The sequence below is a fragment of the Lepisma saccharinum genome, chromosome 26 (genome assembly GCF_977018435.1).
Source record: "Lepisma saccharinum chromosome 26, izLepSacc3.1, whole genome shotgun sequence".
Lineage (NCBI taxonomy): Eukaryota > Metazoa > Arthropoda > Insecta > Zygentoma > Lepismatidae > Lepisma > Lepisma saccharinum.
In genome coordinates this window covers 60,100,098-60,117,039 of record NC_139254.1, presented here as the reverse complement: position 1 = coordinate 60,117,039, position 16,942 = coordinate 60,100,098, and the positions used below count along the sequence as shown (strand labels likewise).

The 16,942-nt window shown below is 38.9% G+C and overlaps 1 protein-coding gene across 1 annotated transcript in view; it reads left to right on the top strand.

Annotated features, from left to right (window-relative positions):
* The window catches only part of LOC145979778 (diacylglycerol kinase eta), a 359,862-nt gene that overhangs the window by 231,690 nt on the left and 111,230 nt on the right, over positions 1-16,942 (top strand). The window contains exons 4-5 of the mRNA XM_083112757.1: positions 1,865-2,001; positions 3,654-3,745. Coding sequence (XP_082968883.1) covers positions 1,865-2,001; positions 3,654-3,745 — 229 coding nt within the window. The remainder of the gene's footprint in view (positions 1-1,864; positions 2,002-3,653; positions 3,746-16,942) is intronic.

Below are 16,942 nucleotides of genomic sequence, written 5' to 3'. Positions count from 1 at the left end.
TGACTCAGCCTGTATATTATGAAAGATGGAAATGATGTAAAGACTATTGCATGTTTGGTCCAAGCTTTGGATTTCCTGCGACCAGCGAAGACAGAAGAAGATACTAACAATATCAGCTTCAGCAATGCCACTCTTATTCTGATTGGCTAATTAATAAACCCGGGGTGTCTACCAGTCTGAAAATCCTGGAAAAGTCAGGGAATTTTTTTTTTCTGGAAAAGTCATGGAAATGTCAGGGATATTTTCTGTGTTTCTGGAAAAAGTCAACATTTTTGTACTAGTGCACTAAAAGTAGATTTATAAACAGAAAGAAGGAGAAAGAAATTTAAAACTAGTTGAAAAATTATACTTCAGTTTTATTTGCTGAGTATACCAGTAGTTACAGTAAAATTGGAACTATTTCATGTAGAACTTTACTACAATAGGTGGCTATTGGAATTTACCACTTCTTGTTTGGTAAATAGTTATTGGGAACAATACGTGTGTTATTAAATTGTAGTATAATTATGCAGCAATGCACGATTTTTTACAAACAAATTCTTTGTTGATCATCGCAATCACATAAAAACTCATCCCGATACTTGCTTCCCTCCACATTACTCAATTACTGTTGAGTTTCTCTTCTCGTTATTGTCTTTACATGTGAAGTAAATATTCCAGGGGTTAATTGGGATTCTAAGTGTGCATTTAGCTAAAATATAGTGACCTTCTCCCAGATATGTACACTAAGGACCAAAATGATTTGGTCTGGTAAATCTCTCCTCTGAGCATATTTCCGCAGTCACTAAGGGCTCCATGAGTATGCTAGTGCTACTCCATCTTTTTACTGAAATAAAGCTCTGCTCGTAGCAATTTTTACAAATCTTTCATTTCAGGAAAAATTGAATACTGTTCTCCGATCTCGTCTATGGCATGCCCCTCAAATTTATGTAGATTAAATTCTGTCCTAAATTTCTTCCTGGCCATTGTTCGCCACCGAATTCCACGCACAAAACACTTGCATAAGTCAATACTTCTGAAAATCCTAAATATCCATATTTATCATGATAGACACAAACTTGCAGACCATATATTCCTCCATAAAATAACCAATGGGAACATTAGAAGTGATCGCCTTCTCCAGGAAATTCACTTTCGACCACCGTCTTGGACCACAAGGCAACACTCAGCTTTTCACATATCAGAAACCAAGATTGTGCCTCATCCAGATTTTTACAGACTACCCAGTCAATACAACACTTTGGCAAACCGAATAGACATTTTTGAAAACCAGTCACGTTTCAGAAGGCTATTGTGTAACAATATGTAAATCACTTTATCACATATATATATATTTTAGTTTATGTTGTTATTCTCTATTTATACTTTCTATTGTTATTTTTGCTGTTATTTCCATTGTTTTTAAATTAAAATGCAAAATGGCTAACGCTGTGTTCGAAATTCTCTGGTAAATAAATAAATAAAAATTTTGGTTCCTAGCATGGAAAATCTGGAAAAGCTAGGGAATTTTGTTGTTACAAAATTGTAGATACCTTGTAAACCGCGTTTGACCTACGCTACTGTTGTTCCTACGCTTGTCGAACGTTGACCTTTCTAGCAAACAACGAGGCGTAGTCACTGTCTGCTTCCCCCTCCCCCAGCTGACACTTCCCTTGCTTCCGATTAGCACAAGAAGTCTGGAGCGACCCCTAGCGCGAGAAAGGTGACAGGTTGGACCAACAGCTGGTTACTCATCAGAAAGCTTTCTCGCCAATTTGATTGGCGCAGAGTTTCACGGGGGGAAATCCACAGGTTGGACCAAACAATGTATGTAACGAATGAAATCATTCATTTACCCTGATTGCAGTCGACGTTGTCCTCACAGGTGTAACATCTCACGGACTGAGCTGCGAAGTGTGCAAGTTCAAAGCTCACAAGCGATGCGCCGCCAAGGCCATAAACAACTGCAAGTGGACCACTTTAGCTAGCATTGGAAAGGACATCATCGAGGATGAAGAAGGGGTTAGTATTATTACTATTATTTCTTTAATGAGATGTTGCAATGTCCAATCCATTCTCTTGTATATTAATCATCTTACTTAATTCAATTATTGGTTATTGGCTTCCATGTTTCTTTTATAATCATTTCCAACATGTCTAGGCTTGCGAAAACTCCAGCTCCAACGTTTCTCCTCAATCCATGCTGCCTACATGACCCTTCATTGTCCATGCAGGTCAGCAAGCCAATCCTTGGAAAATTCTCACCAAAGACGATGAAGCGAACAAGACACCTCATATATCGAAGCGTATCGCATGTACAGTGCTGCCAGCTCTGATCAAGAGCGAAACAACTTCCAAGCAGTACGCATGTGGCTGCTTCCGATCGGCTCAAACCTTTTTCAGTGTGATACCTTTTTCTTCAAAATGCCACTAACGGAAGAGTCGTGTGAAGGTCGCTGCGACTGAAGAGACAGTTGCTCTTGCATCGTACACTAACAGCCACGACATATTGACAATTTACGTTTTGTATTCTTTAAAGTATGTGTCAAAGGGAAAGGTAAAGTTCCCCGTGCATATAGCACCGTCCCGTGAAGGCACATTTAGGGGGTGTGGGGGTAGGGCCCCACAGTTCTAATCAAATGTCCCACAATAACAGAACTCCTGAAAGCGGGAACGAGTTCATTCATCCGTTCTTCCAAAATACTATTAGCAATGTATTTGAATGATGAAAGAACAACGCCAGAGATAGAGACATCTATTGGACTGCTGCTAAACTACTAGCATACAGTTACGTACGATGCTCGAGGGCGGTTGAGGCGTCTTCTTCTACATCATCTTTGGTGTCCACTAGACAAAACCCATCACTAGCGAAACAATTATGATGGAGTAAACATGCGAAAGTAGACATTAAAATTCAGTATGGACCTAGGAGCTTGGTGATGATAACACCAGAGGATTCAGCATACCGGAGGAGGAAAGCACAGAAGACATAGGTAAGCAATCCCTAGGAAAATCTCCCAAAACCTACCCCTCCCGTTCTCAATAAGTTTCCTCTTTCTGCCCCAAGACAGGGTGGAAAGCCTACTATTATACCATCAACTAAATAAAGTGATTTCCACGGCATATTGTAGTAAGTAAGAGTAAAAAATAGTGACTATGCTTCCTATAGAATTATTGGAAGAATTGGAGAAACATTCTGTACATTATAAATCTAGGCATTATCCTAGTATTTTACAATAATAATAATTATAACATTATGCAAGTGCTGAAGATTTCTTAGAAGCCAATTTAGCAGCAGCTCTGTAACATAATTTCTCTACAGTGTGTGTTATTAAATTAATTAACAAACTAATGTTATAATATATGTGTATGTTATTAAAATTTGAATCAAACCGCCGAAATCTTACTTTGAATTAACAATCTTAATATACAAGAGATAGAAATTGAATCAAAATTGATTGCTTGATTCTCGTAGCTTTGTAAAAACAATTTTTCTTTATTGTTTAGGATTTATTCGAAATATTTTTTGTGGAGTGCACGCACTACATTTAGCGTTGGTGTGTAGACATCAGTAACATATATTATCTTTAGTTCACTATTACAGCATTTGTTCCAGGGATAAAGCAGGTACTTTTAGTATTATATTGTGTTGAAATGATCTTGTTTGTTTTCAGAACATCACAATGCCTCACCAATGGATGGAGGGAAATCTTCCTGTTTCAGCCAAGTGTGCGGTGTGTGGAAAGACGTGTGGATCTGTGCTGAGGTAAGATATATGTAGTAAACACATACATATATACATACAAGTACAGCATTGCTAGATAGAGAGAAAAGTGAGGTAAAGATGCAAACTTCAATTTACAGCATTTTTGTGCTTGTATATAATTTGTATTTTTCTAATTTAGCGTCACTTCCTGCCATTTTTTCAAATCGCTACGATGAGGATGACTGATGATAAAAGATACTCACATAGGAACGCACGTAACATGGCCAAGGCTCGAACGGGGAACCTCAACCCACTTGGCCACCGAGGTGATTATTTTAGTTATCGAAGTTATTAAAATTATATGATGTGGCAGACGAAACATGTGATAAGTACTCACTAAGAAATCTCAAATTCAAATTGTTAACTGCCGACTGTGTTTAATCCATTACACCGAACATTCTTCAGGCCAAACGAAATAAATAATGATTACAACCGTGACATGCACCGTCTGCCTTTAGGGCTTTAGGTAGTCCTTATACAACCATTTATCTGACCTCTCAAGGGCATCAGAGGGTTAGTAGGACGAAGCCCCTGCGTGATCTGTGCTGTAGGATTTGTTTATATTTTACCTATATTGATTTGGAATAAAAGAGCAGTAGTATATCTTACTTAGAGATTTATTCAAGCTTCCGACGATATACATAAACTCTTTAAACAGACAATTCCCCCGATATAACTTGTAGGCCGAAACCTAATAGGTTTAAAGCCCTGGTCTTTTGGTGATGCAGCGTTGGGTTTAGAAATATCCGCCTTGGAATACAAGTATCCCGAACCGCCCCTAGGAGCGCGACAAGATATTTCCCCAACTGCCCCCTGAATCACCAGCCTTTCAGCAACAAGGAGAGTGTCAACACAGGCTTACAGAGCTATTGCCCTTTTATACAGAAAATTTGTTTTTCATTTTTCGAAGGCAGCACTATAGTTGTTTATACATTCATAGTTATAGAACTTTTTACAACGTTTTACAATTTTCTTTTATTTTAACAAAATATCAAACTCTTAAATTATTTTTCAGTAAAAATTCAGTTTAAGAATCCTTTACGTATGTGATATTAACAATAACGCATTTTTAAAGCAAGAAATATAACATATTTTAAAGAAAACTGAGTTGAACACAGATTAATCTTACACAGATGCAACGGTTAGCGTTTGAAAAGCTGCAGTCGACTGGGGCGACACAACATTTTTTTTTCCAGTTCATATACCGGCTTGCAACTTCCTGTCAGTGTGGAGAACCTATACAATCAACCACACATTTATTTTTACAATGCCCACTTCCACAACAACATCGCAATACTCTTTATAAACAGTTACAACGTGTAGATATCTCATTTCCGATGTCCCATTCTACTCTACTCTACGAACCACGGTCTGACGTCTGTGGATATTGTACAGCTTTGCAAGTAAACACACAATTGTAACATAAACAAACAGATACTTTGAATGTAAACAAACTTTCTCATAACAAACCACGCCTGTGTTTACACGTTAGAGACATGGTATCAGATGAAGAGGAGTGGAAATCGTTAATAGACGATACGACGACGAAGAAAAGTTTTATTCAAGTGTAAGTATAGTTCTTGAGCGAATTGTACTTCTACCAAATAGGACCCCTGGCAAGAAATCGCTCATAGGTGGTGTGTGCCAAACAAAGAAGAAGAGAAGAGTACCATTTATATTGTGAGGGAGAGCATGGTGAGAAGGTGAAATAGTTAACACCGTGCATGAAGCCACGTAGGCCTCGAAGTGGGCCCATAGCATCACGCTCCGTCCTATATCCCCCAGGTTTGTTTCCAGACATCCGTGGATTAGAGGCTAGATGAGAGCGAAAGCCGCTTATGCAGGGGCGCTTATGCGGATAAATTCTACGTCAAATTGCCACCTCAATAATCGAATTCAGGCTTCACTCGTGGGCAGTCAGATGTACTAACGATCTTTTTCAAGATTATTTTCTGTGCATCTGTATTGTCATTTTCCTTTCATGTCCCTTTTTGTTTCTTCATTCTATTCTTCACTCTTTTCATCACAACTAAGTCAGTGATTGATCCACACAAACACCCCAAAATTTCCTTAACTCTCCATAAAATTTTTCCCAAACGCCCAATTCTAGTCATTTTCGGAACATTCTGGAGGATATATTCCTGCAACACACACATTCTGATCTGCACACGGGTCCAAACCTTACTTCCGAATTGAATCCGGGAATGATTGATTGATTGAATTGGGAATTGTGTGTGCGTCAGCACGTAGGCTATTTTGCCTACAAATATATCGGAGGACTAAAAAATTCTTATTTGGTTTAAAAGGTGAGGCTGTAAAGGAACACTCAGCATACATAAGGGCAAAACTCGGGACAACAACCATACAGAGGAGTATATTAGCCGTAGGTCCAGACGACTGAGCCTCGTTAGTCTGGAGGGAGTACTCCATGAAAGGGTTTCGTGTCGTTTGCGCCGAGGCTTCTTATCGGTTCATTTCCGCCGTGACATATGTCAAGACCATCCTTGGCTGGTTTTCCCACAATCCAGTGTGTCATCACCGCCGCGCGCACGTTTGTTTATGGCCACATGGTGTATAGTGCATAAAGTGGACTTAAAACATAGAATCAAACGTGTGTTTATGGCGTTCCACAGCTGTGTTTACACTGAAATGTTAAACGTATCCAAAGACTCAAATATGACTTTTCTTTACTTATTTCAAAAGACGTTACACAGGATTATTTGTATCAATTTTATTCCACAACACAAAATATATAAATCAGCATCAGCCTATTAACTATTAATCATTTATTGTTAATCGTCAAAAAACATTGTAAATACAGTGTTATTTTTTGCAAACATTATATAAGTAATAGCTACGTATATATAAACACAATATTTCGATACACTTGCACAAGAACAGTACAAACGTTATTTGAATTTTTGTAGGTATGCAAATGCTCGAAGGCATCCTCGAAGATCGCCTGAGCTTCTGTACTTCGAAAGAACACTCTCAACATATTTGTCCATTTCGATGTATTGATATTTTCATATTCTCAGCCATCTTGTCGTCTCTTACAAGTCTCAGTTTTACATAAATACTAATTTCCCAATGTAGATCCCTCGTATATACTTTCATCTTACATTCAATTACCAATCACCAATCACCTGCAGCTGTGCAACGTCATAAACACAGGTGCGCGCGGCGGTAATGACACTCCGGATTGTGGGAAAACCCACCAAGGAAGGTCTTGACATATGTCGCGGCGGAAATGAACCGATAAGAAACCTCGGCGCAAATGACTCGGCGCAAGCGACACGGACTCCATGAAAGGATCATTCCTTACATTCAAGAATCTGGGATCCCTGTCTTCGTATAGGCTTCCTATTAGTTTGATTGATTCATTTTACTTCTATTTTCTGCCACTTTTGGCTAATCGGGAAGATGAGAATGAATGGTAATAAGATGAAATGAATCCACAAACACAATAACAGCAGGGCATCGGCGATGGCGCAGTGGTAGCGTCGCCTCCTTGTAATCATGTGGTTCCGGGTTTGATACCTGGTGGAGGCACATAGTGGTTGGGATCCCACTTTAAACTGTAGGCCCAGTCCCGATTAGCCATACTGTGCACAAAGTGGACTTAAAACACCAAATCAATTAAAAAAATCAACAACAATGACAGCGCACAACGCGAGCCCTACCAAGGATTATACTGGCTGTGAGTTCAGACGCCAATCCCTCGCTATACTACAAAATGCATGCCAAGTTGAATTACATAGAAGGGAGGTGGACATTTGGGTGCCCGTAGAAAGGTCACCCCTCACACCACGGAAAGAAGGATGGTAGGTTAAAAGCGAGTGGTTTATCTATTGGAAGAATACTAGGTTGACATATTCGGTAACTGTTTCATACATCGGAGACACATTTCTTCAATTTTATACACAAGAAACTACTTACGGAAATGAGTTTCTCCAAGGTTTACAACGTTCGTCGAGGTATTTTCTTTCATTGTTGAATATATTTGACCGGGAAATCACCGAAGCAAAATTGCCATTGCTTTCATTTGCTTGCCCTACGACAACTGGATGCTGCGTACGTTTGATGACATAAGCTCCTGTCAGGGTTTCAACCTCCTTTTTTTTTACTATGCTTGCCTAACGTAACCAAACCTAACCTAACCTTATCGGAAATGGTTCGTGGGGCTATCCGTGAATGGTTCGTGGGGCTATCCGTCAGCTACCCTAGCTATACGTCAGCTACCCGTGCATAATGTATAATTTCCACCGGTGACGAACACGATAGTAGGTATTTTTCGGTGCAGAAGATTGAAACACTGCATACCCACAACGTGAGTCAAGATGTGCCCGCCATATTGTGTGTTCCGGAAGCGAAGAAAGGAATAAAAAAAATCACTCAGAATGTTAACAATTGCGTTTGTTTTCTTGTCAAAGCATAATGGTACTATGAACTATGTTCCGCAATACAAAATTGGTAAGTACGAACCATATAAAACACAAAATATCCGATTTTAATGTGTCTCCGATCTATGAAACTGTTACCACATATTCTATATTTACAAATTGTCAATGTGAGGGCTTTTAAATAGCGTTGTTGCAATTATTGTGATCCACTTGAGGCATCGAAGGAAGCAGTGGGTGATGCTCGACGTAGGAGTAAGGAGAGGTGAAAGAGCGTTGGAGTTCTTCTGAATGGAGAATTCGCGTCAGATGATTCAGTCAATGATTCAGGAGTCTATGAGCACGAACATGCACCTCGGTCTCCCATTCGTAATGAATATATAATCCCCGCCGTGCCCTGGTGTTGGCAGGGTGATACCCTTTTAAATATTGAGCCGACAATTAGTCGAGAACATTCCGAGGACATTGAATTCCATCTCCACGACAGTTGAGCTATTTAGCAACACTGGACGAATGCTCAATGGGCTACTAGAAGGCCTCTTTCTCCGCACATGCCCTACATTTTACCCTTGTTTATTTACTTGCCATCAATAGAGAGAAAAATCTCCATTCACAGTGGTCCCAGGTACCCATTTATTAGAGGCTTTTTCAACGCTACTCGGCTCTTGATCTTGTAGAGGATAGTGCGGCAATTGAGACAACTAAAGAATGAAAACATCAGTGTGTATACTCTATCTCCGTTATCGTTGGAGCAAACGAGCGACAACATGTCTATATGCAAGTAGTGACGCGAGACGGCTCCACCAATGAACACGTGAGAGGGAATGTGATTGCTTGGAGTGCTTCGCTCTGCTCACTCGATATGCTCCCTTCTCTGACGCTATGCGCGGCCATTCCCCATAGATAGACGCGACAGAGTATACATAATTTATTTGAGAATAAACGAACTTAGTCCCGCTTTAGACGAAAGCATTTTCCTTAGCATTTTTCTTAACATTTATGCCATGACCAAAATGCTACCGTGTAAAGCGAGAAATCTTATGGCAATGCAGATGCCATGGCATATTTCATGGCATTTCTCAAGGATAGGCTCGGTCCGAATCATTTTTCGTAGCGTAACCAATCAGAAGCGATATCTAGGTCACGAGTGCAGCTGTAATGGCGGCCGCGTGAGATGAAAGCAACGTATCACTTCACATCTTTAAAAGACTATAACTATTGAACCGAGAGGCATAACGTTTCCTACATAAAGGAACTAGGTACAAATCAATGGCACTGCTTAAATACATACTTTGTAACATTTACAGTACACGTATGGACGAATATTTTAGTTGTTTCAATTGTAAACACCGCGCACTCACCATAGATGGTGTATCTCGACGTGCCTTTCGTGCAATATACAATGTACATTGTAATTGAAACAGCTAACCGAAATGTTTCATGAAATGCTTCCGAGTAAAGTACTATCTGCCGTAAGATTTTTGGAAACATTTGCATAGCATTTATGCTAGCAAAAATGTTAAACGAATCCGTCCATGGACGTCCGCAGGATATTTTCCAGGGAGGGGCAAGGAAGGTATTTTTTCCAGGGGGACAAACAAGGCACATTTTCCCCAATAATAGTGTTGTTCCCTCAAAAACATTGGCGACGCCAAGGGTCCCGGGTTCGAATCCCGCTCGGGCTTGGTTGTTTATGAATGTCCATTCATCTATTTCATCATTTCATCACTCATCCCCATCTTCGCAAATTAGCCAAGAGGCACAAAACGCGAAGTAAAATAAACTAAATCAATCAATCAAAAAATATTGCTAAAATTTGAATTTATCATATTCATGCAATAATTAACAGATATTATTGTGGCTGAAATGAAATAATATGTGTGAAATATATCATTTTTGGTTGACTTTCTTTTTCCAGTGGACCACGACCTAGGCCCCCCTTGCCACTCTTTCCGGACGCCCATAAATCCGTTTGAAGCGGGCCTTATACTAGACAACACTTTTTGAAAATTTCTAGCTAGTTCAAACGCAAAACAAATTAACCTCTCTGTTTAAAAATTCAAATAATTGAATAGGCCTTTGCGTCTCACCGGGGAAACTGAAATATATTAAAATGACATGGATATTTTGTTTTTCAACAGGCGGAAACCCAAAATGATTTTTGCTTTTATTTCTTTGCCTATTTATTTTATCAAAATTATTATTATTATAAAAAGAAAGGGAATAAAAATCTCTAGAAGAAAGATTCTTGTAAGTTTTTATTGTAGCTCTCGTTTCTTCCAAAAAGTGACTATATTTGAGACATTCTTCCATGAAAATTTCCATTTGTTCCAATTGTTTTTAACATTTCCTCTAATATTACTACTGTTTTCCGAAAAGCCGAGACATTAATTTTCAAAATATAAAAATGACGAAAGCACGCGGTTGGATATTTGTGCTTTGTCTCAGCGTATTCCAGCGAAATTGCGGTGTAACTTGTGTGTATGTGTTGACATTTGCAACTCGAGAAAAGTTTCACAAAAAAAGCAGAAAATTCCAATTAGGCTTGTCTTTCAAGTTAACGCATTACGATTTTAGCAGTGGCGTGGTGTGACTTTTTCAAAAGTGTTACCGGCCATCAGACGTTATCATCTCCAAACCCCCCCCCCAAAAAAAAATAATGAAATATTCCCTCGATCTAGATTTCTATTTATTTTGTTCTTTTTTGCAATCCGCTCAGTGATTTAGCCACAATGACTCCTAGAAAGAACTATCACTCATGAGAGAGTTAGCGCGAAAATCCAGTGAATAGTGGTCAAGCCTTGCCAATTCTTCATCTCTGTTTCTTTGCAAAGAAGTGGAAAGGGGAAGATGATGCATACATTTCTCGGGTCATTTTGACGTTTTTGCGGTGAGCAGACGACAGAATTCCGCTCCTCCAGTGGTGCCAACTTAGTTCTTTGGAGCAAGGTTTGTCCAAATCACGAATCGCACCAAGACTTATCTTTTCGTCTATTACGTAAACGGTCTCAGTTGTAGTTAAATCCAGCCTTGGCTTTGCATTCTAGCTCTAGTTGCTTCAGAGAAATATTAGTATCCCCGTTTTAGGCGGGATTTAGCTCTTTTCTGCCAATCCAATGTGACAACACTTGCCTGTGTCCGGCAGGTCTCACCGGTAACAGGCATATGGATAAACCCCTATCGCACACTTGCCCCAAAGTCTTTTTACCCCGCTCTTCCCTTACATTGGCGCTTTCTCCTCTTGTTACCTCTTGATTGTAGCGGAACAGCCCCCCTCTTCGCTTCTGTCGGCTGCAGAAAAAATGTCTGCAATATCTACTCGACGGCTAATGGTTAACGTATTTAACAATGTTGTTATTTTATTGAAACAACTTTTTAATTCTTTTACATTTTGCTGTTACCTGAGGTAACATCGGTTGCATGCACGACGCGTCTCTGGATTTTAGTTACATTTTCCTCCTTGGAGGCTAGTAGAAAGAGTACGAAGCTGATTTGCCAATGCGTCATTAACACAATGACATCTTTGCCGACAAGCATACATCACTCTTTATTGCAGAGTTGTAAGGTGATCGATACAAGCTGAACAAACATTCGAGACATGGACAGTTACAAGTAGCAGACCTTGAAGTGTGTACATGCTCTTGAGCGTAAGGAAAATTTGCTTGGCTTCTCAATAGACATGAAAATAACATATTTTCCTTTTTCACGAAAGTGAAAATCCATATGACTAGAAACTCAGAAGAAGAAGGTTTACGAGTAGTTTGCAAGGTGAGCAGTGTTACCAGATCATCAAGATGAAAATGCATAACGAAATCGCAAAAGTAGAAAATAAGGGACAAATTTGGAAGAGCACATTTATAGCTTTAATTAACATTTGTACTTAACTTTTCACCTTCATATTCAGGCGAGTTGGGCGTCGCCTGAATATTTGTAGGGTGGGGTTAGGCAATTGATATAACTTAAATAGCAGAAATAATAACAATAATAATAATTATTATGATTATGCTTGGGCCTCCCCGATGGTGCAGTGGTAACGTCATAGCCTTGTTATCAATGTGGAGGCACATAGTGGTTCGGATCACACTTTTAAACTGTAGGTCCAGTCCCGATTAGCCTTACTGTGCATAAAGTGGACTTAAATCATCAAATCAATCATGATTATGCTTATCCTTATTATCATAAGAATAATAATAACTATTGTATAATAATGAAATAAAACGCTATTCCAAAGATATTATTATTATTATTATATCAGTGAGGAGACTTTTCTACTCGATCCGCCAAATAGTGAATATCCAGCACAACTATTTTTCATTATTTCGTTTACATGTCACACACTTAGTGCACAGAAGTGCAAAGTTATTCTATATTGTTATTAACTTTTACACACCTCGTTTAAAAAAGCATTAAAAGTTGGGAGGAAACTTTAGTCACAGTGCTTACGTTGTGTGGCTTCCCACATATTATATTTTTTTGGAATTTTTTGGAGGAAACTGTAAAACGACGTATTGTTTGGTTTAAATGGCAGAAGATGAAAACATAAAGTGATTCCTGTATTTTACACTCGATGTTTTCGAGTTAGTACTTTTTTTTACTTCGTTATTCTGTTCGAATAATAACTAACTGAATTTTATTTGTGTTATTAACAATAAAAGTAACAAAAACAAGCTTTTTTTGTAACTTGAAATGAACGATGGAAATTTCAGGGGGGATTGTTTTTTTTTATTGGAGTATTTGCAACCTGCTTTATATTTATTGCCATTATCCTTTAACCACAGGTGAAATTCTTCTTCCTGTAATCATGTCCTGAGAAATATGCAGTCTTCTTCCTATCAGAAGACTTTACTTTCAACATTCATCTTGAAACAAGTTGAACAGAACTTACTATAACACACAACGCTCGCTGGGAAGAAAGAGGGAAGATGAGACGCATAGCTGTCACGAAACCGGGAGGGAAACGGAACTGCAATTAATATCTTTCCCATAATGCACCACCATCGGGGATAGACCCGTTGATGAGCTAGGCGTTCAAAAACATGGATACAACGTGTAATTTTGAAATACGGGAGATCTGACGTTTCGGGAGAGATCGTCACGGAACGAGGGACATATTATATAAGGTACTGTCCCTTAAAATCCGGGAATTCTGGCAACCCTGAAATTGAGAGTTAAAAATTTCGCTTTGGGGAATGGCATACCTTGCTAGAATCGGACATAAACAAGAAAGGTACTGGGTGAGTCTTTTAAAAGAGGCCCCGTGGAAAATGCGCTCCTTGCTTGTAGGCAACCTTGGTACACCGAAGAGAAGAGCGGGTTAGAGAACAGTCCAGGATATCGGTGCCAAGTATATTCGATGACATGTCCTGGACTGTTCTCTGCCCCGCTCTTCTCTTCGGTGTACCAGGGTTGCCTACAAGCAAGGAGCACATTTTCCACGGGGCCTCTTTTAAAAGACTCACCCAGTATAATTTATAAGGAAATTCAGTGATTCATCCTCTTTTTGAGAGGAGACAAACACACATTATTATTATTATTATTATTATTATTATTATTGCAACCCTTTTTTATGTATTCTAACCTTATTTTGTAAAATAGTTTTATGCATATGTGTTAAACACACAGTGTTGATAAAGATTAATCTGAATTTTTTTGAATTTTGATTTTAAAATTTTGGGTGCATCAGCACTTAGGCTACTCTACACCCGTCACTTTATACGACGTTTATAACTAATAACATATATGTAACGTTGGGAGACTAAAATATTCTGACTTAGGTTAACAGAACTAAAACAAACATAACTGTAATGTCGTATCGTAACTAAAATATTAAAATATTTTGACCGGTTAAAAGCTAAGGCTGTAAAGAGGCACTCAGCACACATAAGGGCAAGACACAGGACAACACACAAAACCAGAACCTTATTCGTCTGCCAAATGCAGTCCAGGGTGTACTATGTGTAAGTGAGGTTGACAGTTGGGTGTACTACGTGGAAGGTCAACCCTTACACCCCAAAGGTTAATCTGTTAACAACACTTGAATAAATACATTACAAATTTCAAATTTATTATAACTATTATTAATACTAACTATAACAAATATTGAAATATTGAAATCCAAATAGTAACGCATTAACTGCTGTGGTTCAATCGGATGGTTTTAGGATCAGTCAGTCAATTTTTGAGGAAATAAAGGAAGCGCCAGAAGAATAAATGATTGTATGTGCACTTAACAGAAACATTATTGTTAACCAAATACAAAATAATAAGGCACTACCAATAAACTCGGTTTCTCCTCGAATAAATATATATTTTTTTTAAATCCTACACACAAAGGGAAGAAATGGTCATCCTAAATATATTTATCGGTTGCAATTCCTCAATAATTAATTTTGGGTGAATAGAATACCCCCCTTTCAAAAAATTGGTGCATAGAAACAACAAGGTGAATGTGCATTACCGTTAGTATTGCCAACTAGGCGTAAGAGCAGAATGCTGAAGTTGTGTACAATTGAATCATCGAGTTATTGATGACGCAAGTGCTGCGGAGAATGACGTCATTCCGATGGCTAATGAACATGCTTCCGCAGGTTCTGGTCGATCCTTATTAAATAATGAGTGTGGGATTGGTTGATGCATAGTTGGTCGTGCAAGCGCTGTTCATCGATTTTCGAAAGTAAAACGCCACAGGTAAATAGGAATAGGAACAAGCGTTTGGAAAATATAGCAGCGTGCAAATCTAATGAAGATGAAATAGAATATATGCACACACATACACACACACACACACACACACACACACACACAGGGTGTCGTCGTACACCACCGACAAATTTTCACAACGTGAAGAGGACTTTATGATGGGCAACTTTTCTTAGTAACGTTTATCTCGTTAAGGTCTCGTTTCAAAGCTACGAAAGAAGGAAACGAGATTCTGTGTGTATGCAGCCACGAGGCACAGATTCATGGTTGCCACTAACAGAACCTTTGTAACAAAAACCGACCTCCGTGACGGAGTGGTTAGCACATCGTGCAATGACGCTAGGCGTGCTTGGTTCGAATTCCGATCTGGGCATGGATGTTATTTGTGAGTACCCCTTCATAAATTTCATCATAAGGTAAGTGAACCAAGAGGGTCCCTAGTTAAGCTTCTAGGGCAATGTACAAATCTGTAATGAGAGATAAATTTCTGAAATTAAGAGAAATAACGGTAAATTTCTCGTATCGGACAAACGGATCTCGTCAAATTTACAGGAGAAATTACTTACCGAATGCAGTTTCTTTATAGTTGTGGAAGTTCGGGGAAGTGTTTTCTCGCATCGTTCATTCAATTTTGCCGGTTAATCATCTTTTTTTCGATATAAATGTGTGACCGTTGCACGAGAGCTCTTGCATCCATTTACTTCTAGGTGGATGTAGCCTGTGCGTGATGACGTAATCCGGGCCAGTGTTTCCAAACATACGTTTATGTAACTGGTCACACGTTTAAATACGTATGATCAGTGGAACGTGATCAACGTTTTGAAATAGATTTTCGTAGAAAACCACGTGCATTCGCATTAAAATGGATCAAAACTTCATTCCCGAACACGTTTCCCAACATCGGCTTCTAGCAGCAGCAATAGCGTGTATTGTGCTCTCGTGCAGAAAGCAAATAGCGGCAGCAGCAATAGCTCGTCGGAAATAGATTTTCGTAGAAAACCACATGCATTCGCATTAAAATGGATCAAAACTACATTTCCGACATTCCTCCTCACCGGTAAATAATGAGCAATTGTGCCGATCTGCGATCACTCAATTTCGCTTATCTTGCACTTTCTACGCGTGGTGGGGTTGAAACATTGCATATGGACTACGGCCATTTCCCGTGTTACGGAAGGGAAGAAGCAACCAAGAAAACTTACTCGATATGTCGCAAATATAGCTATTTTCGGTGAAATTAGCTAAATGTCACCTTCAGCAATGTTTGTCAGTGCAGAATACGTAAGTACGAATATTGAAATGAAAAGAAGTAGGAAATTTCAGCTGTTTGTCCGATACGAACTAATTATAACTAATTAACAACCTGTACCAAATGAGTATTTTGTAACATTGCTCGTAACTTTTTTTCTGAAAAAAGAATTACAAATCCGTTACATCTGTTCCCAAGGTGGGCCATGCGTCCCAAAGATGGCCCACGGCTTTATTTGGCTTAGAAAATGATGTTTATGCTCAAGAAAACATTTATTCCTATTAATTCACGTTTCTACATCTTATTAGAGAAAATTGTTGATGTCAAACTTTTGATTGTTGACATGAATTATTACCTGTTCGATCTCCGGTCAACACCTCTCACTCGTTTATTTCTACATTTTTAATATTCGTACTTACCTATTCTGCATTGCGAAAGATTGTTTAAGGTGGGATTTTGCTTTTTTCACGAAAATAATTTCAATTTTTAACATTAACAGTAATTATTGTTCTTGCTTTTTTCGCTTCCGTAACACACAATGTGGCGGGCACAGCTGTGGATCATAACTGGGTATGCAGTGTTTTCAACCTTCTTAACCGAAAAATGCCCCACGAACCATTCCCGCATAGCCCCAAATACCATTCACGCATAGCCCCACAAATCATTCACGGCAAGGTTAGGTTAGGTTATCTTAGGTTAGACAAACATAGTTAAAATTTGGGGTCGTAGTAATATCAGGAATGTATATTTCCTTTTTTTCATATTCTTGCAAAACAACGGCGTGGTTGGAAACACTGACAGGGGGTTACGTCATCGAACGTACGCAACACGTAGAGGAAACAAGTAAAA